General features: G+C 47.8%; 1 protein-coding gene across 1 annotated transcript in view; it reads right to left on the bottom strand.

Moving 5' to 3' along the window:
• Positions 1-23,578, bottom strand: part of LOC105491281 (fatty acid 2-hydroxylase) — a 63,821-nt gene extending 40,243 nt beyond the window's left edge. Inside the window, exon 1 of the mRNA XM_011757515.3 lies at positions 23,244-23,578. Coding sequence (XP_011755817.1) covers positions 23,244-23,513 — 270 coding nt within the window. The 5' untranslated portion in view covers positions 23,514-23,578. The remainder of the gene's footprint in view (positions 1-23,243) is intronic.
• Between the last annotated feature and the right edge of the window lie 2,521 nt (positions 23,579-26,099).

Raw genomic sequence — 26,099 nt, forward strand, 5'->3', positions numbered from 1 at the left:
CAACTGGTGATGCCTGGTGGGTACAGCCTCCATTCTATGTGTTATACTCGTCACCATAATGCTGCTTCAGCCCCAGGAAGTGACTTCCTTAAATAACCACAGGGTAAATTGTCTTTCTAGGAGGTCAGTGCCTGCCTGACATGGCCACACGTAAGGGACCTCACTGAATACACGTTCTGGTGTGGTCAAGCAGAGAGGGCAAGAAAGAGCCATTTGTGAATGACATACGGACAGCAGCTTCCTAGATAGCACCATCAGATTGGGTGCCATTATCCCAGAGAGAAATGCCTATGGTGCTGGGTCACAGCTCTAGACCAGCACCATCTGGCAGGATTTTGTCCGGTGATGGAAATGTTCTATATGTGTGCTGTCTAATATGGCTGGTGGTTCCCACCTTGGACAGCTCAGCTCTGGACTCATATATTCAATCACTATTCGAAATCTCTACTGATATTTCCTTGGCACCTCAAACCTGACCCCAGTGAACTTTGATGGTCCTATCCCAAACATTGGCCCCCACCCCAGTATTAGTCATTTCCATAAATCAAATCACCCAGTTGCTCAGGCCAAAACCTTGGCGTCGTCCTCAACTTCTTCCTTCCCCTCGCTGCTGGCATCCAATGCAGCAGCAAGTTCTTATGGTTCCATGTCCATGAAAATTTCAAATTCCCTTCATCCTCACGGTCACCAATCCAGGCCACCCCCATCTGCCACTTGGACAACAGCAATGGCCTCTTAACTCCCTTGCTGCTTCCACTCTTGACCACCCCCCGACCCCAAGCCCAATCTGCCCTCCACATGGCAGCCAGAGCGATCTGATCAAATGCAGAGCAACGTTGTCAGTCTTCTGCTTAAAATCCTCCAGTGGCTGCCCCTGGTTCTCAGCATAAAATCTAAATCCCTGGCCATGACCCATGAACCCCACCAAGTCAGGGCTCTTGTCCACCTCCTTCCACTTCAGCCCCCACCACACTCCACCCCTCCCCACGCTCCAGTAATGCCAGAGTCTCCTCTCAGTCCTGTGTGCCTCAGAGCCTTTGCACGTGCTGTTCCCTCTGCCTGGAATGTTTCCGACCCAGGATATTGGTCCATACAGAATGTTTCTATTCTACAGAAGCACTTGCTGCCACCTGTAATTATCATGTCTGTCTCACTCCTCTGAGGTAAGCCCCATGAGTATCTCAGTCAGGTGTCTTTTTGTCTCCAGTAACAAGCAGGATGCCTGGCACAGAGGAAACATTAACATATTTGTGGCTGAATGGAGGAAGGGATGGTGGAGAGCGGGAGGCAGCCCTGTGAGCCCCCGAGACAAACTGGGGCCCTGGCCAGCCTCACCTTTGGGGACTGTCCTTCCCTGACCAGGGTAAGTGTCCTGGGTATAGTGCTGCACCTGTCCAGGTGAAGATGGAGTGACGATGGGAGGCTATCGCAGATCTCCCTGGCCAGGCCTGGAGGGATGACTGAGACCAGAATGTCACATTCTCCAGCTCCTCCAGGGGTGCACAATCCTGCCCAGGAGGGTCGAAGCACGCAGCAGCTCAGGTTCTGAAAACACGTGTCCCTCACTACCTAGCAGAAACCCACCCCTGCTTAGCAGAAGCTGGAGCTGAAGGGACTCCTCACCCTCCTGCGTGGGTGTGATCCCTGCATCCTGTTTCACAGCTCTCATATTATCTCACTGTAGCCACAGAGAATCCTGTAGGGGAGGCAGGGCATAAGGAAATCACTGCTCAGAGAGGTTGATTAACTTGCCCAAAGTCACACCGCCAGTTAGATACAGAGCCAGAACTAGAGCACCATCTTAGGCTCCAGATCCTGGACTCCCTCCTCTGTCTCAGAGGGCAACAGCATGGGCTGCCCAGTAAGTGTCCACAGCGCAACTGTTCTGCACCAAACGCCATGCACCACAACAGGAGCCTGAGGATGTGGCTTCTTTAATAACCCCATGAAGAGCAGGGCGAGGTGGCTTACGCCTCCCAGCACTTTGGGAGTCTGAAGCGGGCGGATCATGAGGTCAGGAGTTTGAGACCAGCCTGGCCAACATAGTGAAACCCCATCTCTACTAAAAATAGCTGGGTGTGTTGGCGTGCACCTGTAATAATTCCAGCTACTCGGGAGGCTGAGGCAGGAGAATCGCTTGAACCTGGGAGGTGGAGGTTGCAGTGAGCTGAGATTGCGCCTCTGCACTCCAGCCTGGGCAACAGAGCGAGACTCCAGCTCAAAAAAATAAAAATAAAAATGAAAATAAATAAATAAATAACCCCATGAGCACTGCCTGCCAAGCCATGCCCAGCACCTCTATTTTCTCCATCTCCATTTTCCTTCTGCCCTTACCCTTCTAGGACAATGAGTTACAACAAACTTTATGGTGCTCAAGAGTCACACAGGGTACTTATGAAAAATACAGATTTCTGAGGTCTTGACTCCAGAGATTTACATTTTGTAGGTTTGGAGGTGACCTTAGAATCTTTTAAAAATATAATCTGTGCACACTAATTCTTTAGTTACACATGGATTTTTTTCGCTCAAGTGAAGCATCAAACTTTTCACATAAGTCTTTGACATTGAAATCTCTGTCTCTATTGGAGTCATTTTTCTGCAATAGACCGTAGTTCTCCAATGAGCATTCATAATCACTTTCATCTAGGTTGTTTGAGCGGCAGAAGTTGTTTAATAGTAACTGTACCGGGGGGAGGAACAGTGGCTCAGGTGTGTAATCCCAGCACTTTGGGAGGCCAAGGCAGGTGGATCACTTGAGGTCGGGAGTTCAAGACCAGCCTGGCCAATATGGCGAAACCCTGTCTCTACTGAAAATACAAAAATTAGCCAGGTGTGGTGGCACATGTCTGTAGTCCCAGCTATGCGGGAGGCTGAGGCAGGAGAATTGCATGAGCCTGGGAGGTGGAGGTTGTAGTGAGCCAAGATTGTGCCACTGCACTCCAGCCTGGATGACAGAGCGAGGAGACTCCATCTCAAGAACAAAAAACAAAAAACAACAAAAAAAATGTACTGGGAGGAAGAGTGTCCCTTCCCCAATTCCCCCTGCCAACTCATGTCCGTCCAGAGCTTGTGAATATGACTTTGTTTGGAAACAGGATTTTTATTTATTTATTTATTTTGAGACAGGGTCTGGCTCTGTTACCCAGGCTGGAATGCACTGACGTGATCTCAGCTCACTGAGACCTCTGACTCCTGGGCTCAAGCGATCCTCTCACCTCAGCCTCCTGAGTAGCTGAGACTACAGGTGCACACCACCACATCCAGGTAATTTTTGTGTTTTTTACAGACAGGGTCTCCCTATGTTGCCCAGGTTGATCTGAAACTTCCGGGCTCTTCAAGTGACCCTCCTGCCTCGGCCTCCCAAATTGCTGGGATTACACGCCTGAGCGACCACACCTGGTCAGAAATATGATCTTTGATATAATCAATGTAAGATTGGTGGCGTAAGCCCCCTCCTAAGAGGGGACTTAGGAGACATTGACATAGAGCCATCTGTATGGGAAGAACACCCATAAAGATGGAGGCAGGGATGGGAGTGATGCAACTACAAGCCAAGAAACACCAAAGGACAGCAGCCCCACTAGAAGCCCGGAGAGGGGCTTGAAGTGGTTCTTCCTTGCAGCCTCTAGAGGGAAGTAACCCGGCTGAAATCTTGATGTCTGCTGTCCAGCCTCTAGAAGCATGAGATAATACATTTCTGGGTTTTGCTTTTTTTTTTTTTTTTTTTTTGGCATGGGGTGGGGAATGGAGTCGTGCTCTGTCGCCCAGGCTGGAACGCAGTGGCGCCATCTCAGATCACTGCAACCTCCGCCTCACAGATTTAAGTGATTCTCCCACTTCAGCCTCCAGAGTAGCTGGGACTACATGCATGCGCCACCACACCCAGCTAATTTTTGTATTCTCAGTAGAGACGGGGTTTCGCCATGCTGGCCAGGTTGGTCTCAAACTCCCGACCTCAGGTGATCCACCCACCTTGGCCTCCCAAAGTGCATTGTTTTAAGCCATCCTGTGTATAGTGCTTTGCGATGGCCAACATGATATCACTGGAAATTTGATCCTTTGCTGCATGTAACCATTCATGTGCTGTTATTTTATATTTCTACTCATTCTTTAAGAACACCCCTGTGAGTGATCTCCACAGGGTAACTACTTAGTATTTTGTCCAACATTTTGTTAGGAAAATTTCAAATATACAGTAAACTGGGAGAATCTCACCAAAAGCACCTGCATCCCCTCTAACCTGGATTTCACCATTCACATTCTACTCTTTCTTTCCAAAGCAGTCTTTGTAAGGCTTGTGTATACCAGCACTAACTCTTGCAAATGTGAGGTCACCTGCTTAGGAGTGACTATGAAGCTGGTGTTAAGTTTATTTGGCTCTCCTTTCCCCCTACTAAGCATAATTTTCATATAGTTAAAAAAAAAATCAACTGTAAGGGTGTAGTTTGACAACGACATGCCTCCTTACAGCCAATGCCCAAATCAAGACACAGACCAGTTCCATCTCTCCAGAAAATCCTAGGAATCTATTTTAATATGCTCCTCATGCAATTCTGATGAAAGGAACGAGGAAGAAACGGGGAATATGTATCCAGTTCCCTTGGCCAGAGGGAGAGTAAAGTTTGAGATTCACACGGCTTTCCAGGAGAGGTGCATGTTCCCTCTAGCAAACATGGCTGCCCCCCTGCCGTCCTAGCCTTGGTCATCCACGCACACGTGAAATCCGGCCTGCAGGCCTCCCCTCTAACCACAGGCTTTGAACACAAAGCAGGAAGAATAGGCAGGACCCACCTGAATGCTGAGTTCCAGGACAAGCTGCGGCTACTTGCTCCTTCCACACCCCTCCCCATGTCCACATCCCCTGGCTGAAATCACTGCTATTCCATCACTGCTTGGACAGATAACCACTACGGGCCACACACATGCTGCCGAGGGCTGCTGCCTGCAAGCATTTCTCCAAAGTGACTTCTTATCTGCTCCAGCCACATGACCTCAGGGCCCAGGGCAAACCCGGCAGCCCTAGTCTTTGAAAGTCAAACTTGACTGTGTTCGCCAAGGCTGGTGACAGGCTCCAGAATCACTCCCACCTCCTGTTCTTTTTCTTTCTCTAGTGGAGCAGAGTCTTGGCTGCAAGGGAATGCAAGGAGGAAAAACACAAATGGCTAAAACCTAATACAACAGTAGTGATTTCATTGGTACAGAATATAGTCCGAAAACAGACCTAAATAAATATATATGTAAATGACTGATATGTGAAAAGGGTAGGTTTTTAAAAAAAAAAATCAGTGGAAAAAGACAGATTATTCAATAAATCTAGTGGGACAACTGGTAATTTGGAAAAATATAAACCTAAAATAATACCTATCTTTTTCCTTATACCCCATCCCCCCAAAAAAATTCCAGGGAAACAAGACAACTATCAATAGAAAGATGGATAAAGGACATGAAAAGGCAGTTTGCTAAAAACGAGGAAAAAGTTTAGAAACATGTGGAAAGACTCAGAACCTCCCTTATCCTTCATATAAATAAGAATTTGAACAGGGAGCAATTTTTTCATCCATTGAAGATGATTAAAAATACTAACACACAGAATTTGTGAAAGTGTGGAGAAGCATTCTCACACGTTTTTGGAGGGAGTTAAAATTGGTACAACTGTTTTGGGGGCAATTTGGCACTATCTATTAAAATATAAGATGTGTATTATTTGGATCCAGAAAATCCAAATCCAGGACTCTGTATTATGGTTGATTTGCATATATATGCAAAGTGATTATGTAAGGATGCTTCTTGTGGCACTGATGTAACAGGAAAAAGCATCAATAGGAACAGCTGTTAAAAAAAATGGAGTAAACCTATATTGCTGATATGGAAAGAGGTACAAAATATGTCATTGGGTGAAAAAGACAGCAAGTTGTCAAGCAGTCTGTGTCACACGATTCCTTTATGTGAGAAATAAAAAGAATAATATATGCATGGCTGGGCATGGTGGCATACACCTGTAATCCTGTCACTTTGGGAGGCTGAAGTGGGTGGATCATTTCAGCCCAGGAGTTTGAGACCAGCCTGGGCAACATGGCAAAACTCTGTCTTTACAAAAAAAAAAAAAAAACAAAGATTAGCTGGGAGTGGTGGCATGTGCCTACAGGCACATGCTACAGTCCTAGCTATTTGGGAGGCTAAGGTGGGAGGATCACCTGAGCCCGGGAGTTCAAGGCTGCAGTGAGCCGAGATAGCACCACTGTACTCCAGTCTGGGTGATAGAGTGAGAGCCTGTTTTTAAATAAATAAATAAATGAATAAATATGTGTGTGTGTGTATATATACATATATATATATATATGTATATGGGTAGAATATATGTGTGTGTGTATATATATATGTAGAGTCCCTGTGAGAGAACACAAAAAATCAGGGTATTTATAGAGGGACTAGAGCAAGAGGGAAACAATTCTTTTATTTTTTTGAGACGAAGTCTTGGACCGTCACCTGGGCTGAAGTGCAATGGTGCGATCTTGGCTCACTGCAACCTCAGCCTTCTGGGTTCAAGCAATTCTCCTGCCTCGGCCTCCTGAGTAGCTGGGATTATAGGCACACAAACCACACCCGGCTAATTTTTTTTTTTTTTTTTTTTTTTTTTTTTTAGACGGAGTCTCGCTGTGTCTCCCAGGCTGGAGTGCAGTGGCCAGATCTCAGCTCACTGCAAGCTCTGCCTCCCGGGTTTTTATGTCATTCTCCTGCCTCAGCCTCCCGAGTAGCTGGGACTACAGGCGCCCGCCACCTCGCCTGGCTCGTTTTTTGTATTTTTTAGTAGAGACGGGGTTTCACCGTGTTAGCCAGGATGGTCTCGAACTCCTGACCTCGTGATCCGCCCGTCTCGGCCTCCCAAAGTGCTGGGATTACAGGCTTGAGCCACCGCGCCCGGCCTAATTTTTTGTATTTTTAGTAGAGACAGGGTTTCACTATGTTGGCCAGACTGGTCTCGAACTCCTAACCTCGTGATCTGCCTGCCTCGGCCTCCCAAAGTGCTGGGATTACAGGCATGAGCCACCGAGCCCGGCCAGAAACAATTCTTTTTCGCATATTCCTCTTAACTATTTAAATTTTTATGAACTATATTAATATGTAATTATGATAGAAAAAATCTACAGTCTAATTTTAATCAAATATGCTATCCATCCCCTGAACAAACAGAACACTGCAGAATGTGATAAATCTTTGACATCTATCCTAATGAAATGCCATTAGTGAGTATTAATTAATGTCAATTAGAATGAGAGTTTCCAGGCCAGGCACGGTGGCTCATGCCTGCAATCCCAGCACTTTGGGAGGCTGAGTTGTATGGATCACTTGAGGCCAGCAGCTCGAGACTAGCCTGGGCCACAGAGCAAGACCCCCATCTCTACAAAATATTTAAAAATAATTTTAAAAAATGCAAGTGTCTAGGACACAGTGGATTTGAAACAGTCCAGGAAAAAGCTCCTTCCCAGCCCTTTCAGCAGGTACCGCTTCCTGTATCTAGAACATTCCAGGGGAGCCCTCCTGAAGGCCTCAGGATCTTGGCTGCATGCAAGGCTCAAAGCCAGGTAGCTGTCTACAAACTCTGCTCTCATCATGGCTGCCTGGCTCTGCACTAAACTTCATGAGTCACCTTGGTCCCCTGCCTTATCAGGTCATGTCCCACTCTGTTGTACCTGGCAGGTTCTCCCTTAACACGGGTCTAGACTCATGACATCTAGTCTGGGACATTCTTTATATTTTTATCCTGACAGAGAAGATACTTAGGTGGGACCAGCAATTAGAACTCCAGGATTCATTTATTTCTGTAAGGGAACTTCAATGTCAGTCTTTAATGTCTTTAAATGTGCACCAACATACTACACATGTTTCATTCATGACACATCTATCTTCCTCCCTTTTCCCAAGTCAGACCAGCCACTGCTGTAGAGAAGGTCTGATGTGGAGGCCCCAGGTCTTACCGCTGAGAGGGGCTTTTTCTGGCAATGAGGGAGCAACATGTCATCGGCTAATTGGCTGGGATCAGCTCCAACCCACAGAGGGTGCAAGGCGAACTCACCTTTGTGGGCGAGATCAAGAGTGGTGGAGGAAGTAAGAGTTTCCCACTCCTTATTCCATTCTTCCTACTAAAGACCCTTCTTAAACGTGTTTGATGAGCTCACCTGTGTCACCCACATGTACTTCCATGTTTTCTAAACAAGAGAAACCTAGATAGAAGGAACATTTAAAATTCCCTCACTTTCCCCGGGAAGGCCACCTCTGCCAGCAAGACACTCCAGAGGTAACCGCAGTCCTGGGCTGCTTAGGGAGTCACAGCCATGCTGGCTGGAAGGCGCAGTGCTGGCCTGAGGCTCTGCCTGCCTATGGGCTATGGTCTGGCAGTGCAGCCAGGGCCTCGACTGGGAACTGCCCTATTTCACCCGGACAGGACTTGCATCTTGGAAAGAAGCAGCAGCAGCCACCTCCTAGGGGTCCCTCTTCCTCTCCTGGAGTCTGCTGGAGCACTGATGAACATGGCACATTGCAACCCCATGGCAAGGTTTTTAGGAAGGAGGTGAGGATCTACAAAATTACCTCATCCTGGACAGCCCCTCCTCCGGCATGCAAGGACAAAGTGACAAGAACCTTAGCTTAGCAGCTTCCTTTCCTGACCTAGCAACTCCTCTTCCATGTGTGATGGAACAGATGAAATCCCTCTACAGGGATCGTCGTCATTCAAGTGTTCTTTATGTGAGTTCCTGAAGATTCAAATTGCAAAAGACAGGAGAATTGCTTGTCCACTCCCCTGGACACCCCCTACGCCGCCGCTACAGCTAAGCCACACACCAGTGACCTCCAGGCAAGTCAGACCAGCCTCCAGGACACCAGGCCCCCGAGGGAGCGTGCTGGGAGCCACAAATCATTATTATTTCAGGTCTCCCATGTATTTGGGGTCTTTCACAGGCCCTATTGCTCATAAAGGAAGTATTTCTCTAGCCTGGCTAAGCTAAAATTGTCTAAATTAAAGGCTTCGGGATACAACTGCAGCAACCAAGCATTTCCTCAGTGCCCGTGACGCCAGGTAAAGTTTTTGAAGCCCACACACCATCCCAGCTCCCACTTTGACCTGCACTCCCTCACCCCATGAAAGGGCAGCTGGCAGGAAGCTGGAGTGATCCGCGGATTAATCAGTAACTGAGCATGCAGGGAGTCAATGACACGTCAGAGGAAGATACGCCTGCTCCCCCCAGGAAATCCCTATCACATGAGTATATGCATTGCCTCACATCATCCTAGAAGACAGGTTTATGAGGTCTAGAAAGCAAACAGCTTCAGCCTTAGGATCCTTCTCCTTCTGTCTTCAGAGGCCTGACTTCAGCCCAGTCAGAAGGATCAGAGGGGACCTTGGATGGTACCTCATCCCTCCTAGATCTGAAAGAAATGCATTTGGTACCCCTCAGCTTAATCTCATGACTAAGATTTGTCCCTAATGAGTATGCACTGAAAATACTGGGCACTTGGAGACCCATATTGCAGGATCTCTCTGAACTACAGCTTCCTACATCTACTCCACCCACTTTAAGAGTTCAAGTAGAAATCTATGGGATGGGGTGGGAGGAGGGAGAGCGTCAGGAAAGACAGAGAATGAACGCTGGGCTTAACATCTAGGTGATGGGATGATCTGGGCAGCAAACCACCGTGGCACACGTTTACCTATGTAACAAACCTGCACATCCTGCACATGTACCCCTAAAGTTAAAATAAAAGTTGGAAGGGAAAAAAGTCTATTGAAAAATATTTTGAAAAATGTAGATAGGGCCAGGTGCGGTGGCTCACGCCTGTAATCCCAGCACTTTGGGAGGCTGAGGCGGGCGGATCACCTGAGGTCAGGAGTTCAAGACCAGCCTGGTCAACATGGTGAAACCCCATCTTTACTTAAAATACAAAAATTAGGCATGGTGGCACACACCTGAAATCCCAGCTACTCAGGAGGCTGAGACAGGAGAATCACTTGAACCAGGGAGGCGGAGGTTGCAGCGACCCGAGATCACGGCACTGCACTCTAGCCTGGGCGACAGAGCAAGACTCCATCTCAAAAAAAAAAGAAAAACATAGATCAATGTAGATCACTGTATACACTTAAGGTGTGTTACCATTAGCTCTACAGGGATCATCATTATCCAAGTGTTCTTTATCTGAGTTCCTGTAGATTCAAGTTGCAAAAGACAGCAAAAATCATGTAGATATTTATGAGTCAATAAATTTATGAGTTCAATAAATTTTTATTAGTCAATAAATTTATGAGTTCAATATATATTTATGAGTTCAATAAATTTGGCCCTTGCTTAAATACTGACCACCTCCTCCCCCAACTTTGCCCTGCCCATCTAGGCAAAGTGTTCTCTCTTTGATGGTTAGAGGGTGCTATCATCCAACAATATGCAATGTAACAAAATACAAAGTAAGATAAACATCCATGCAGAAAAAAAAATAGAAAACTTCATGAAGTCACTGAAAGCAATGGAGAACTGTTTGACTCCAACTCCATTGCCAAATAAGGAGGCCAGTGTCGAAAGAGAGGCAATGAACGAAGGAAGAAGCCTTTCAAAAGAGATAGACCTGTTTGTCAAAGGATAAAGAGAGACCCTTAGCCCTTAAATACCCTTGTTAATAAGATGCCCCATTTAGGAGTATGCTGTGAATGTTCAAACTGGAGTTTATGGCATGTTACATTGTGCTTCCACACAATTTTTTTTTTTTTTTTTTTTTTTTTTTGAGACAGGGTCTCACTCTGTCACCCAAGCTGGAGTGCAGTGGCGTGATCTTGGCTCACTGCAACCTCCACCTCCCAGGTTCAAGCAATTCTCCTGCCTCAGCCTCCTGAGTAGCTGGGACTATAGGCATGCGCCACCATGCCTGGCTAATTTTTGTATTTTTGTAGAGATGGGGTTTCACCATGTTGTCCAGGCTGGTCTCGAACTCCTGACCTCAAGTGATCTGCCCACCTTGGCCTCCCAAAGTGCTGGGATTACAGGCATGAGCCACCACGCCCAGCCCATACAATTTTGTTGGAAAAACCACACAGATGCACAAAACCAACATGATTTGACTCATTATTTGCTCAACTTAAGAATCGGGGCAACACTGTGATCTTTAAGTCCTTTTCAGTTTCTTTTTTAAAGATAATAAATTTCCCTACCCCAACCTCTTGTCCTATGTCTATGAAATTTTGGTTTTCATTTAGAATAGAGTAACTTTTTTTCTTTTTCTTTCTTTTTTTTTTTGAGATGCAGTCTTGCTGTTGCCCAGGCTGGAGTGTAGTGGCATGATCTTGTCTCACTGCAACATCCGCCTCCCTGGTTCAATCAATTTTCCTGCTTTAGCCTCCCGAGTAGCTGGGACTACAGGTGCACACCATTATGCTCAGCTAATTTTTGTATTTTTAGTAGAGATGGGGTTTCACCATGTTGGTCAGGCTGGTCTTGAACTCCTGACCTCGTGATCTGCCCACCTCGGCCTCCGAAAGTGCTGGGATTACAGGCATGAGTCACTGCGCCCAGCCTAGAATACAGTAACTTTAAAAAGTGACTTTTTATTAGGATTCAAGGACTCTTCTACTTGGGTCTAAGGAACAACTGAATTTTTTATAGCACTTTTTCTCCAACCAGCATAAGCCATTATGGTTGGTTCCAGAAGGCTTTGCCTGGCACAGGAGAAAGCAACCATGAAACCAAGCTCATCTGTCCTTTTCCCTGTTTGGGGGCAACACAGGATCATAGAAGTTGGATTTATTCAGTCCAGTGAGGTGCTCCTTATTGCTCCACAGCAGAGTCTCAAAGTACAGGCCTTCGTCAAACTGACTTTAAAATTTGAGGTCTTTCTTTGATCTTTGTGAGTAAATGATGCCATTTCATAGATTTTCATTATTACAGAAGACTAGGGGCTACTTATGAGCACCTAAGTGGGTTATTATGAGTTATTAACATTTGGATTTTTTTTTTTGAGACAGAGTCTCATTCTGTCACCCAGGCTGGAGTGCAGTGGCGTGAACGCCGCTCACTGCAACCTCTGCCTCCCAGGTTCAAGTAATTCTCATATCTCAGCCTCCTGAGTAGCTGGGATTATAGGCATGCACCACCACACCCGGCTAGTTTTTGTATTTTTAGTAGAGACGAGGTCTCACTGTGTTGGCCAGGCTGTTCTTGAACTCCTGGCCTCAAGCCATCTGCCTGCCTCGGCCTCCCAAAGTGCTGGGATTACAGGCGTGAGCCACCGTGCCCAGTCTGAAATTTATCAACTAAAACCAGCCATTTCTAGAGATCCCTAAAAACTCTGATTCCATTTCTCATTAGGTAATCTGAAAATCGTTCAATGCTAAGCAACATTGGAAAGGTTCTACTGGGCATAAAAGAATGTAGAGAACTAGAATTCTACTCTCCCTCTTAAAGGAGAAATTATAACTAATTTACTTAGGTAATTTTCAACCAAGTTTATTGTAGGTTGCATGGTTCACTCTAAGTATGTAATGACATACTTGTATGAATGAAATTGGTGGCTACTAGCTTTACTCTAAACAGGACTTTAAAAATACTTTGTATGCAACAGATTTCAAATACGTTAAAGCAAATCCCGCCACCTTCAAATTTGCTTATCTGGTATTGCTATTTAAATACTTTGCAATGTACCATCAAGGTAAGAAACTGAAGTTATTTGGATAATAGTGTTTTGGGGACAGTGTTTCACAATATAAAGTACTGAGTTTAAGGTTCATATTTCCCAGTTATAAGCTTTACGAGTGTTGCTAGCATCAAGTTTGTTGTTCTCGATTTTTGTTATGGCTGAGCTCTTTTTCTGTCAGAGAGAAAGAGCAGGTCATTAGAGTCTTCTGCCCCTCTTACAAATACCATGGGACCCAGCAATCCAGTTACTGGGTATATACCCAAAGGAATATAAGTCGATCCATCATAAAGACACATGTACGTGTATGTTCATTGCAGCACTGTTCACAATAGCAAAGACATGGAATCAACCCAAATGCCCATCAATGGTAGACTGGATAAATAAAATGTGGTGCATATATACCATGGAATACTATGCAGCCATAAAAAAGAATGGGATCATGCCCCTTGAGGGAATATGGATGGAGCTGGAAGCCATTATCCTTAGCAAACTAAGGCAGGAACAGAAAACCAAATACCACATGTTCTCATTTATAAGTGGGAGCTAAATGATGAGAACTTATGGACACAAAGAAGGAAACAACAGATACCTGAGGCCTCCACCTGAGGATGGAGGGTGGGAGGAGGGAGAGGAGCAGGAAAAATAAGTAATGGGTACTAGGCCTAACACCCGGGTGACAAAATAATCTGTACTACAAACCCCCATGACATGAGTTTACCTATTTAACAAACCTGCACATGTATTGCTGAACTTAGAAGTTAAAAAAAAAAAAAGAATAGGAGCAATTAGAGAAGACGGAGAACCACTGTTCTGAGTCTATGTGCTTTAGAGAATGTTGCATGAAAAGACACCAGACAGAGTAAACAGGACTAGAAACCCAGGCAACCTGGGACATGCCAATGAGTGTCACCCAGGTACTTATAGCTACATGGGGACTGGGGGGTCACAACCCTGAAAGCAATGTGGGTCTCGATTGAGATTTTCTGTGGTTAACTTCACTTTTAACCCTTGAAGGAGACTCATGGGACGGGTGGACTGTAAGAGCCTGCTAAGAGACAGGTTTTGCTAACTGTCTCTGGCTGCAAAGAACCGAGGACAAATGAGTGACTTGCTTGATGGTTCTCTGTCCTTTCCATCAACTCCCAACCCTTTAGCTAACAAGACACAGAAGAGAGATTTTTCTTAATCTTTCATTCAATTTTTTTTTTTTTTTTTTTTTTTTTGTGGGATCAAGTCCCCCAGGCTGGAATGCAATGGCACGATCTTGGCTCACTGCAACCTCCACCTCCCAGGTTCAAGCGCTTCTCCTGCCTCAGCCTCCCGAGTAGCTGGGATTATAGTCACGCACCACCACATCTGGCTAATTTTTGTGTTTTTAGTAGAGACGGGGTTTCACCATGTTGACTAGGCTGGTCTCGAACTCCTGACCTCAGTTGATCCACCCGCCTTGGCCTCCCAAAGTGCTGGGATTACAGGCATGAGCCACCGCGCCTGGCTGTGTTTCATTCTTAAAGTGTCTTGCATATGCTAATATTTCCTTTTCAATTATGCATATACCTCAGTTTTCCAAGCAACTCATTCATTCACTTATTCAAACATTTATTTATTCATTCAGTCATTTTTTGAGACAGTCTCACTCTGCTGCCCAGACTGGAGTACAATGGTGTGATCATGGCTCACTGCAGCCTTGACCTCCTGGGCTCAAGCAATCCCCCCATTGTAGCCTCCCAAGTAGCTGGGACTATAGGTACACGACCGTGCCTGGTTATGTTAAAAAGTTTTTTTGTAGACATAGAGTCTCACTATATTGCCCAGGCTGGCCTTGAACTCCTGGTCTCAAGCTTTCCTTCTGCCTTGGCCTCCCAAAGTGCTGGGATTACAGGTATGAGCCCATACCCAGACCATTCAAATATTTATTAGTACCTGTTGGTATGTACCAGTGTGCCTGTGCGTGTTAGAGAAATCCAGATGAATCAGACAAGTCCAGTCCTTGGGGAGTTTACAGATTAGTAGACAAAATAATAGGGAAGACAAGAGTCATAGTGAAAATACGTTAAATAAGAAAGAATGTTATCTGCCGGGTGTGGTGGCTCACACCCAACACTTTGGGAGGCCGAGGCACGTGAGGTCAGGAGTTCAAGACCAGCCTGGCCAACGTGTTAAAACCCTGTGTCTACTAAAAATATAAAAATTAGCCGGGCACGGTGGTGGGCACCTGCAATCCCAGCTACTCAGGATGCGAAGGCAGGAGAATCACTTGAACCTGGGAGGCAGGATTGCCGGGAGCTGAGATCATGCCACTGCACTCCAGCCTGGGGCCTAGGGAACACAGCAAGACTTTGTCTCAAAAAAAAAAAAAAATTATGAATGCTGTAAGATAGGTTCAGGTAAAGAGCTATGAGAGTCTGATTGAAGGGGAAAAAAACAGGTATAGGTGAGGAGGTAAGGAGACTCTGTGGAAGAAAGAGCATTCAAGCTGGACTTAAAGGATATGGCAATAGGGAGCCATTGAATACTTAGGAGCACTGCCGTAACATGATCAAGCTCTCTTTAGAAAGGTTCAGAGACAATGGGGAACAGAGGAAGACCTGCCCAAGAGACTGATAGTGAGTGTAACGCAATAGTGAGTGTAAAGAGGCTGTAGCCAAAGTAGGGCAGTAGTGGGGGAAATGTTCCGGAAGGAAGACTAAGTGGGGGCTACTGAAGATTAACAGGTGGTCTAAGTCATTGGCTCTTCTTGCTCCAGTTACTCCCCATTTTCTCCCTCTGCCTATGGATTCTCTAGGACAGAGTAGGCAATGGAAACGGTTACTGTTAAGAGTAAGAAAAACATCAATAATACCCCAGACATAATACCGAGTGAAAGCGGCCATCAACAGAGTGCACAATTCCCATATAAAGATGAGGGATTCACAAAACTGTCCCAGGGAGATTAGAACAGTGGCTGCCTCTGGGAGGCGCTGTTGCCTGGAAGGAGGCAGGAGCCTGTGCTAGGTGCTGGAAGAGTTCTAGGTTTTCATCTGGATGGTGGCAACAGAGATGTTTACCTAGGTTAAAAAAAAAAAAAATTGGCCGGGCACGGTGGCTCACGCCTGTAATCTCAGCACTTTGGGAGTCCGAGGCAGTCAAATCACGAGGTCAGGAGATCGAGACCATCCTGGCCAACATGGTGAAACCCCATCTCTACTAAAAATACAAAAATTAGCTGGGCGTGGTGGCGCATGCCTGTGATCCCAGCTGCTTGGGAGGCTGAGGCAGGAGAATCCCTTGAACCTGGGAGGCGAAGTTTGCAGTGAGCTGAGATTGTGCCGTTGCACTCCAGCCTGGTGACAGAGGGAGACTCAAAAAAAAAAAAAAAAAAAAAAATCCCTGAGCTGTATGTTCAAGCTTTGTGCACTTTTCTGGGAAATGAGAAGTGAGAGAAACTAACAATGGAGACTGAGAAGTCACAACTGGGGTCTGGGTGGGGTGGGAGGCACAGTCTGTGAATATGCTACCTGACTTTTCAAAAGGGACTTTGCAGATGTCATTAAGTGAAGGATCTGGAGATGAGGAGATTATCCTGGATCATCTAGGTGGGTTCAGTGTGATCCCGAGTGTACTTGTAAGTGGAAGATGGATTCAAGAGCGTCAGTCGTAGGAGGAGACGCAGTGACAGAGGCAGAGGCCAGCATGATGAGATTGCTGGCTGGGCCATGAGCCAAGGAATGCAGGCAGACTCCAGTAACTGGAAAAGGCAGGAAAAAAGAATTTCCCCTAGAGCCTCCAGAAGGAATACTTCCCTGCAGACTCATTTTTTACTTCGGAACTGTAAGAGAGTAAATGTGTGTTGCTTTAAGTCACCGAGTTTGTGGTAATTTGTCAGAGAAGCAATAAAAAATGAATTCAGGTGGAAAACCAAAAGGGTATAGCATCCAGCAGCCAGGTGAAGAAAGTGTACTGGGGTGGAGGAGGGGTGATCAGTGGTGTCACCAGTTGCTGCCAGGCCATGTAAGATAAGGTGAGCACTGACCACCGGGTGGAGGAAGGCGAAGGTCCTGGTAACGCCAAGGGCTGTTTCCGTGGTGTGGTGGGTTTCAGAGCGCATGGGGTGCTTATCACCTGTCTAAATAAATGAAGACTACATAGGGACCAATGAGGAGTGTGTGTCATAAGAAAAAAAATAAGTGAAGATGAGGAATGCTATTGCCAAATCATCAGTTCGGGTTACTTCCTGGGAATACTTCCAAAGACAATTATTCTCATGTATTTCTAGGATTCCTGTTTGTTTCTTTTTATTTCCTCCAGAGAATCCTAATTTTTGACCTTCTTCCCAATTCTGGGTCTGGAAGCCTCTTTCTTCACTGAATTGTGGGGTGACACCAGAGAGCACTCCTGGAGCCTGTGCTGACCCTGGGGTGGCCATGGAAGTGTAGTGACCTGGGCCCTGGATGCCCCACCTGCTGGCCCTAGTTTCGTCCTCCAGGTGAGACTCACCTGGCACCACAGCAGGCCAGAGTGTAGAAGTCCCGGCAGGTGGTGGAAGGCAGTGACCGTTAATTGGTCAGGCAGGCTCCCCTGGGATGCCCCCTTAGAGGCCAAGCGATCTCAACCCCTTCATTAAGTTGACTTCTCAGCTGTACTCTTCTCAGAAGGTGGCGGCAGTTCAGCAAATTCCCCAAGCATCAGTTTTTATCAGACCGGCTTTCCAAGATGGGCTGAGCTCAAGATGTTCCCGGACCTGGGTAGGGTGGGAAACCCAAGTCTTCCTGCACTTAGATCTCCTCCTTATTGTCCCTCCCCATTTAATTATTCAAGCCCTGAAGCTCTGAATGGCCAGAGCCCAAAGTCTTACAGACCCATGTGTGGTTGAATCTGTGGACTTCTCAGCCACGTTGAGACAGAGACAAACCCTGTGGGATTCAAACATGGCATCAAGGCCTTCAGACATCAAGGTTACCCCAACACTAGTGGCTGAGGAGTCAGGTTTGCTTTCCTCCAGGGGCTTCGCAAGCACAGGGCATGGTCAGCTGGCATGGTCAGATATCTGCCCACGGGAGGACCTCTCCAGGATTGGCGGGGCATGGGGGAGTATGAGCCACCTTCTGCCAGTTATCATCCCTCTGGGTGGCAGGCTTGGGGCTCAGGAAAAACCCCAGTTCCATATTCACTTTATTTATTTATTGAGAAGGGGTCTCCTGTCACTGAGGCTGGAGTGCAGTGGCGTGATCACAGCTTATTGCAGGCTTCACTTCCCAGGCTCAGGTGATCCCCTCACCTCAGCCTCCCAAGTGGCTGGGACCACAGGTGCATGCCACCATGCCCGGCTAATTTTTGTAATTTTTTTCTTGTAGAGATAGTTTTTCACCATGTTGCCCAGGCTGGTCTTGAACTCCTGGGCTCTGGCGACCCGCCCACCTCAGCCTCCCAAAGTGCTGGGATTACAGGCATGAGCCACCATGCCTGGCCCCCATTCCCTTTAAAGTGCATGTAAAACCTTTGATCTCATTATCGCCAAGCATGAGTACGTGGGAAAATAAAGTGGGTCAATTTAAAGATAAATATTAAATATGATAGTTCAAGTGGTACACCAAGTTGGTAAAAGGTGAAAGACATACAATCTGAAGAGTAACCAGAGTATAATACACCCAATTGGAGGGAAAAATACATGGGGTGGTGAGTCATGGATGCCCAGAGTCTGGGAAACACGGTAATATAGCCTGGGAAGGAGATTTAGATCTAAAGTCCTTTTCTTGTCTATTTTGTGAAAAATGCCAGTCACGCTCAATAAGTGGACTTCATACTCTGCTAACATGTGGCTGCAGCTGGAAGAGCACTGCTGTTGCCTGAGCTTGGGGTGAGGCTCTTGACCCCACTGCCCCAAGGACCTTCCCTGCTCAGCCATGGCTCTGTCCCTTGCTCAAGGTGGGCACCTTGGCTTCCCCATGTCCAAGGCTGTGGCAGACAGCATGGTGGCTCAAACAAGTTGGACTTGTTTTGTGAATGTGCCTTCACGTGAGCGTGAATGTGTGTACATAGAGAGGGTGCATCAAAGTTAGGTGCAGGGGGAACAAACGGGACCAGGTCTTCTCCCTGGAGGAAGGGCCAGGATGCTCCCATCCAAGGGCTAAACCAGCAGGACAGGTCCCTCGGAGGGGCACCATTCAGAAACGAGCCCCAAACAACAGAGTTGGTTCATGGCACTCCCCTTCCCCAGCAAAATCCTCCGGCTCCTCCAGAGACAGAGGGCTCTACCCACAAGGGTGTCAGCATCCCTGGTCCAGCAGGAGAGATGGGAAGTGCAAAAGGCAGCTTGGGGATTGCTAGAAGGGCTTAGCTAGGGAGAAGAACAGAAAGTGTCTCCATCCAGGCATCTCTTTGAAAGGATATCTCACCCCCAGATTTCTCCTTTGACAACCTCTCCCACAAGTTTTTTTTCTTTTTTTCTTTTTTTTTTTTTGCGACAGGGTCTTGCTCTGTCACCTAGGCTGGAGTACAGTGGTGTGATCTGACTCACTGCAACTTCTGCCTCCTGGGCTCCAGTGATCCTCCCACCTCAGTCTCCTGAGTAGCTGGGACTGCAGGCACAAGCCACCACACCCAGCTAATTTTTTGTAGAGACGGCGTTTCACCATGTTGCCTAGGCTGGTCTCGAACTCCTGGGCTCAAGTGATCCACCCACCTCGGCCTCCCAAAGTGCTAGGATTATGGGCATGACCACTGTGCCAAGTCTTCCTCTTTCTCAATTTAAAGACAACCCTGTACTAGCTCTTAGAACTCTGAAGGCAGAAGCTGGCAGCCCAGTGGAGTGCTGGGCTAGTGTGACCATTGTTAAGCTTGGGCCATGTGTCTGCAGGTGCGTTGTTTTGAGTTTTGTTCCACATGCTCAGGTTGGGGCCCAGAAATAAGGATGTCTGCAGCATGGCCCGCACTGGGGATCTTAGCTAACAGACGAGCATGCAGGTCAGAAGCACGTGTGAGACTGGGTCCCTGGGCCCCTCTCTGAGGATCAGACAAGGCAAACCATGGTGCTAGGTGGTTAGCAGAGCCGGGAGGTGGGGCCATCCAGGGCAGCTGGCCAGGGGTGGCTGTAAGAATACTCAGGATGGTGTTGGGAGGATGAGCCACACCCTAAGGTTCCTGTCCAGAGGATACAGTGACAACACAGGGCGGGCCCCATGAGCCACCGCAAACCTGTCAGTCTCAACCTCTCTTATTTCCTGCACTCAGTTTTTCTTTTCTTTTTCCTTTCCTTTCCTTTTTCTTTCTCTTTTCTTCTTTTTCTTTTTTTGTGACAAAGTCTCACTCTGTCGCCCAGGCTGGAATACAGTAGTGCGATCTCGGCTCACTGCAACCTCTGCCTCCCGGGTTCAAACAGTTCTCCTACCTCAGCCTCCCGAGCAGCTGGGATTACAGGCGTGCACCACCACACCCAGCTAGTTTTTTGTATTTTTAGCAGAGGGAAGATTTTACCATTTGCCCAAGCAGATCTTGAACTCCCGACTTCAAGTGATCCACATGCCTCAGCCTCCCAAGTAGCTGAGAGTGTACCACCACGCCCAGCGCACTACCACACCCAGCTAATTTTTAGTATTTTTAGTAGAGAGAGGGTTTCACCATGTTGGCCAGGCTGGTCTCAAACCCCTGACCTCAAGTGATCTGCCCACCTCACCCTCCCAAATTCCTGGGATTACAGGTGGGAGCCACCACGCTCGGCCTCCTGCATTCAGTTTTTCTTATATCTTCTTCTAAACCCTTCAGCACAACCTGACACCAAACACCAACTTCTAAGATTAAACTGGGCTCTCACCACAGAATGCTGTCCCAGCATATTGTCTAGAGACTCTCCCATCTTCATCCCCCTTCTCCCCGTGGTCACAGCCACTGCAGTGGCAGCCATGCCGGAGCGTCCTGCCCGATCTCCTCACACCCACTTAGGCTCTCTCCGTTCCCCCTTGACACTGCAGCCAGGGTCCTCTTCCAAAGATGCAAATCTGACCACGAACCCTGCCTGAACCTCTTCTCTGGCTTCCCTTTTTTTTTTTTTTTTCTGAGATGGAGTCTTGCTCTGTCGCCCAGGCTGAAGTGCAGTGGCGCGATCTTGGCTCACTGCAACCTCCACCTCCCAGGCTCACCTGGCTTCCCATTTTTGTTAGAGTCAAGTCCCAAATCCTGACCACAGCCTATGAAGCCCTGTGTGATGTGGCCCCGGCTGACTTTTGGCCTGCCCCCCACATCCCTGTCCTTGCCCGTCATCCTCTGGCCACATTGGTTTTATTTCCAGTCTTTTACTATGTCAAGCTCTTCCTGCCAGAGCCCTCACACATGCTGTCTGTCCCCTTTGTCTGAAATATTCTTCCTGCTACACATCACCTGGTTAAACCCAGCCTATCAGTCAGCTCTCAGTGTCAATGTGACTTTCTCAAGAAGGCTCTCTCTAAGCTCCTCCCCTCTAGATCCATACTCTGATACACCATTAACTAAGCAACTACTATGTGATCTGTATGTTCCCTCTCCCTCCTGTTAGCTGCATGAAGACAGGAACCGAATTGATTTTGTTCATTGATATCTCCCCACACCTAGCACAGTGCTGTCAACCCATTAAGGAACCAGTTACATGACTGAATAAATGATGGAGAAATTAGGCAGGATGGCCCAATGAAAAGCCACCTGAAACAGTGGATGCTAAGTCCTTTCAACCAAAAATCTAAGAATAGTTGCTAGGCTCATCTTGAAAGCAAGAGCTAGAAGCAGGGGACAACTGTTGGTTTTCAGGAGTCCCCCTTATCCATGGTTTCACTTTCCTTGATTTCAGTAACCCACGGTCAACCTGGGCCCAAAAACATAACTAAATGGAAAATTCCAGAAATAATTTATAAGTTTTAAATTAGTTTTCAATAGTAGCCAATGCCACATCACCATACCTGTCATTCACCTCACTCCAACCCATCATGTAGGCATCTTATCATCTTTTTTTTTTTTTGAGGTGGGGTCTCACTCTGTTGCTCAGGCTGGAGTGCAGTGGCACGATCATGGCTCACTGCAGCCTCCACCTCTCAGGTGATCCTCCCACCTTAGCCTCCCAAGTAGCTAGAATTATAGGCACATGCCACCACACCCGGCTAATTTTGGTATTTTTTGTAGAACAGGGTCTCCCTATGTTGCCCAGGCTGGTCTTGAACTCCTGGGCTCAAGTGATCCTCTTACCTCGGCCTACCAAAGTGCTAGAATTACAAATGTCAGTCACCATGCCCTGCCTCATGTTACATCTTACATCATCACAGTACAGTACAATAAGATGTTTTGAGAGAAAGGGACCACATTCAAATAGCTCTTATTACAGCATATTGTTATAACTGTCATTTTATTATTGGTGTTAATCTCTTCCTATTCTTAATTTATAAATTTAACTTTATCATAGGTATGTATATATGGGAAAAACATAGCATATATAGGATTCGGTACTATCCGTGGTTTTAGGGATCCACGGAGGGTCTTGAAATGTATCCCCTTGGACAAGGGGAAACTACTGTATATCTAGGCATGACGGCCCCATAGTCACCAGTCCCAGAACCAGGCCTGGGAACACCCAGAGAGTCACTTTGCTTCTGGCCTGAGTCTACCTGGAATCCTGTGTACTAGGTCTGTCTCCCCCACCCGAAGATTTTTGGGATGGAGCCAGCATTGATTTTGGAGTCAGATACATGTGGCTTTCCCACTATTTAGCTATTTGACCTTAGGCGCATTAATCAGAGCCTCCCTAAGCCTCAGATTCCATATCCTGAAATGGGAATAACAAAACCTGCCCCAGGTTCAGTTACGGACTTAAGTATCACTGGGAGCTGGTACTGCACAGCAGCGTGCAGCTCAGCACACAGTCTGGTTCAAAGTGCTAGTCCCTTCTCCTTGGCAAAACTGGCTCATGCCTTTCATTTCACTCTTTTGGACTCCCAAGCCAGTGTTTAGGACAATGATATAAGGGAAGGTCTGAGAGGTTGGAGGACACAGTACACCCCAGACATGGCCCAGACTTCTCCACCCACCCAGGGGAGCCCTGGTGCAAAGCTAGGGTGGCACCAGGAAACCCAAACTAGTGAGAAGAGCTACTGATCTGTGCCTCTTTGAAGCAGAAGTGAGGTGGGATGGGGAGGTGGGAGCAGGTGAGCCCATTATCCATCCAAACAGAAACGGAGAGTGGTTGCAAAGAGGGAGAGGCCGGTAAGTGAAGAGGAAGGAAAGCCGGGGCGTGTGGGAGGGCTGGGGCCAGAAACAGGAATCCAGGTTGTCGGAGGGCAGGGGCTGCAGAAGGAACACTCTGGAAGGAGGGGTGTTGGGGAAGTGGGAGAGCTGGCACGGAGGCGGGCCAGGCGGTAAGGGTGGAAGGGAACAGCAAGTTCCTGGAGAGAGGAAGGAGGGGTTGGGGGAGACGACAATGACCTGTTGCCTGGAAAGAAGAGAGAGGAAGCGAGGGAACGGAGGCAGAGGCTGGCACCTTGGGTCCTCCTAGAGGGCAGGTGAACGGGGCTCGCCCGGGAGTGGAAGGCTGAGGGAGGCCTGGGTTGGGGTGGGGGGCCCCGGCCCGGCTGTACCTGCTGCTCCCCGCGCAGCTCTCCCACGTAGTACTGCTCCAACCAGCGGCGCGCATTGGCCGAGTGCCTGTGCGGCGGCCCGTCCAGGTCGGCGCTGATGTCCTGGCCCGCCCTGGCCCGCAGCAGCTGCTCGCCCCCCGGGTGGTGCCGCACAAAGCTGGAGAGGTCGTAGAGGCGGGCCCCGCGGCGGACCCAGCATGCGCCGGCCGCCAGGCGCCGCTGGACCTCGGAGGGCGAGAAGGAGGCGGCGGGGGGCGGAGCGGGGGCCATGGCCGGAGACCGCAGCTCCCAGCGCGCAGCCCGGCGTCTGCTCTGCTGCCGCCCTGAGCGCCTCTAACATCCCGGGAGCCCCGGGGCCGTTCCGGGCGGGCCGCCACCGCACCTGCTCATTTGCATGCCGCGCTCCCATTGGCCGGCAGGGAGCCCCCGGCAGAGCCGCGAGGGGCGGGCCCGGCGCCGGGAGCTGCGCGCCAGGTGGCCCCCGGCAGGGAAAGGCGCGCCCGCCAGGTGTGTCCCGCGCGGGAGGACGGCGGGCGGACACAGGCGGAGCGAGTCTCCCCGTCGCGGGTGGTTGTCTGGGCGGACGTCTTCGGTGGCCTGATCGCCGCTGGAATAACTTCAACCGCTTCCAGGGAGGAGCTGGCCACGTGAGACCCTCTGGCTCCAGGAGGTGCCCGAGAGAGCGAGAGGAATGAGGTGCTCGCCTCGGGTGCAAATGCTTGTTTTGTTTTTAACATTTTTAAAATGTCAGTAGCTTTTGGGTTACCAGTGGTTTTTGGTTACGTGGAGGAATTGTATAGTTGTGAATCCTGAGATTTTAGTCCACCTGTCCCCCGAGTAGTGTACATTATACCCAATGTGTAGTTGTTGTTGTTGTTTTTGTCTCACACCCCCTCCCATTCTCCCTAGGGTCCATTATATCACTCTGTATGCCTTTGCGTCCTCATAGCTTAGTTCCTACTTATGAGTGAGAACATACAGTGTTTGGTTTTCCATTCCTGAGTCACTACACTTAGAATAATGGCCTCCAGCTCCATGCAAGTTGCTGCAAAAGACATCATTTCGTTCCTTTTAATGGCTGAGTAGTAGTCCATGGTGTATATCAACTACATTTTCTTTATCCACTCATTGGTTCATGGTTATTTAAGTTGGTTCCATATCTTTTCAATTGTGAATTGGCTGCAAAAAACAAACATTCGTGTGCAAGTGTCTTTTTCATATAATGACTCTCTTTTCCTTTGGGTAGATACTCAGTGGTGGGATTGCTGGACCGAATGGTAAATCTACTTTCTTTCCTTCCCTCCCTCCCTCCCTCCCTCCCTCCCTCCCTCCCTCCCTCCCTCCCTCCCTCCCTTCCTTCCTTCCTTCCTTCCTTCCTTCCTTCCTTCCTTCCTTCCTACCTTTTGTGACAAGGTCTCACTCTATCACCCAGGCTGGAGAGTAGTGGCACAGTCTTGGTTCACTGCAGCCTCGACCTCCCGGGCTCAAGCAATCCTCTTACCCCAGCCTCCCAAGTAGCTGGGACTACAGGCATGCACCACTACACCTGGTTAATTTTTGTATTTTTTTATAGAGACAAGGTTTCACCATACTGCCCAGGATGGTCTCAAACTCCTGGACTCAAGCGATTTGCCTGCCATGGCCTCCCATAGTGCACTGTTTGTTTGTTTGTTTGTTTGTTTGTTTTTGAGACAGAGTCTCACTCTGTTGTCCAGGCTGGAGTGCAGTGGCGCGATCTCAGCTCACTGCTACCTCCGCCTGCCGGGTTCAAACGATCCTTCTGCCTCAGCCTCCAGAGTAGCTGGGACTATAGGCGCGTGCCACCACGCCCGGCTACTTTTTTTGTAGTTTTAGTAGAGACGGGGTTTCACCATGTTGGCCAGGCTGGTCTCGAAATCCTGACCTCAAATGATCCGCCCGTCTCAGCCTCCCAGAATGCTGGGATCACAGGCGTGAGCCACCGCGCCAAGGCCCAAAGTGTACTTTTAGTTTGTTAAGGAATCTCTATACTGTTTTCCAAACAGGTTGTACTAATTTACATTCCCTCCAGCAATGTATACGCATCCCCCTTCCATTGCATCCATGCAAACATCTACTGTTTCTTGACTTTTTAATAATATTCAAGGGCAAAATTTAATGGGGCACCCCAGAACTCAGTCATTACTATATCTAAAACCTGAATGTAATATTTAAAAATTATATTGTTAGCCGGACATGGTGGCTCACACCTGTAATCCCAGCACTTTGGGAGGCTGAGGTGGGTGAATCACGAGGACAAGAGATCGAGACCATCCTGGTCAACTTGGTGAACCCCTGTCTCTACTAAAACTACAAAAATCAGCTGAGCATGGAGGCATGCATCTGTAGTCATAGTTACTTGGGAGGCTGAGGCAGGGGAATCGCTTGAACCCGGGAGTCGGAGGTTGCCGTGAACTGAGATCACCCCACTACACTCCAGCCTGGCAACAAAGTGAAACTCTGTCTCAAAAAAAAAAAGAAAAAAAAAATTTTGTTTCACAATGTGAATGTTGTTAATGTCTCTGAACTGTACACTGAAAATGGTTGAAGTGGTAAATTTATATTATGTATATTTTACCCCAACACAAAATATTTAAGAATGTTTTAAAAAATCATATTGGCAAATGACAGGGTGAGGGGTGGGGTTGGGGGGCGTGGCATTGGCCACCTGTTTTTGTAAATAAGGTTTTATTGGAACCAGGGCCAGGGATTCGTGAGACATGGATGTGAAAGTGCAGGGTTAGCTCCTGTTTTTATTTAAAATTTTGATATTTTGTCCATCGTGGATTTTTTTGCATTAATTTTGAAGTTTTAAAATACTGCATTAAAATATTATTT

Source organism: Macaca nemestrina, chromosome 18 (genome assembly GCF_043159975.1).
Source record: "Macaca nemestrina isolate mMacNem1 chromosome 18, mMacNem.hap1, whole genome shotgun sequence".
Lineage (NCBI taxonomy): Eukaryota > Metazoa > Chordata > Mammalia > Primates > Cercopithecidae > Macaca > Macaca nemestrina.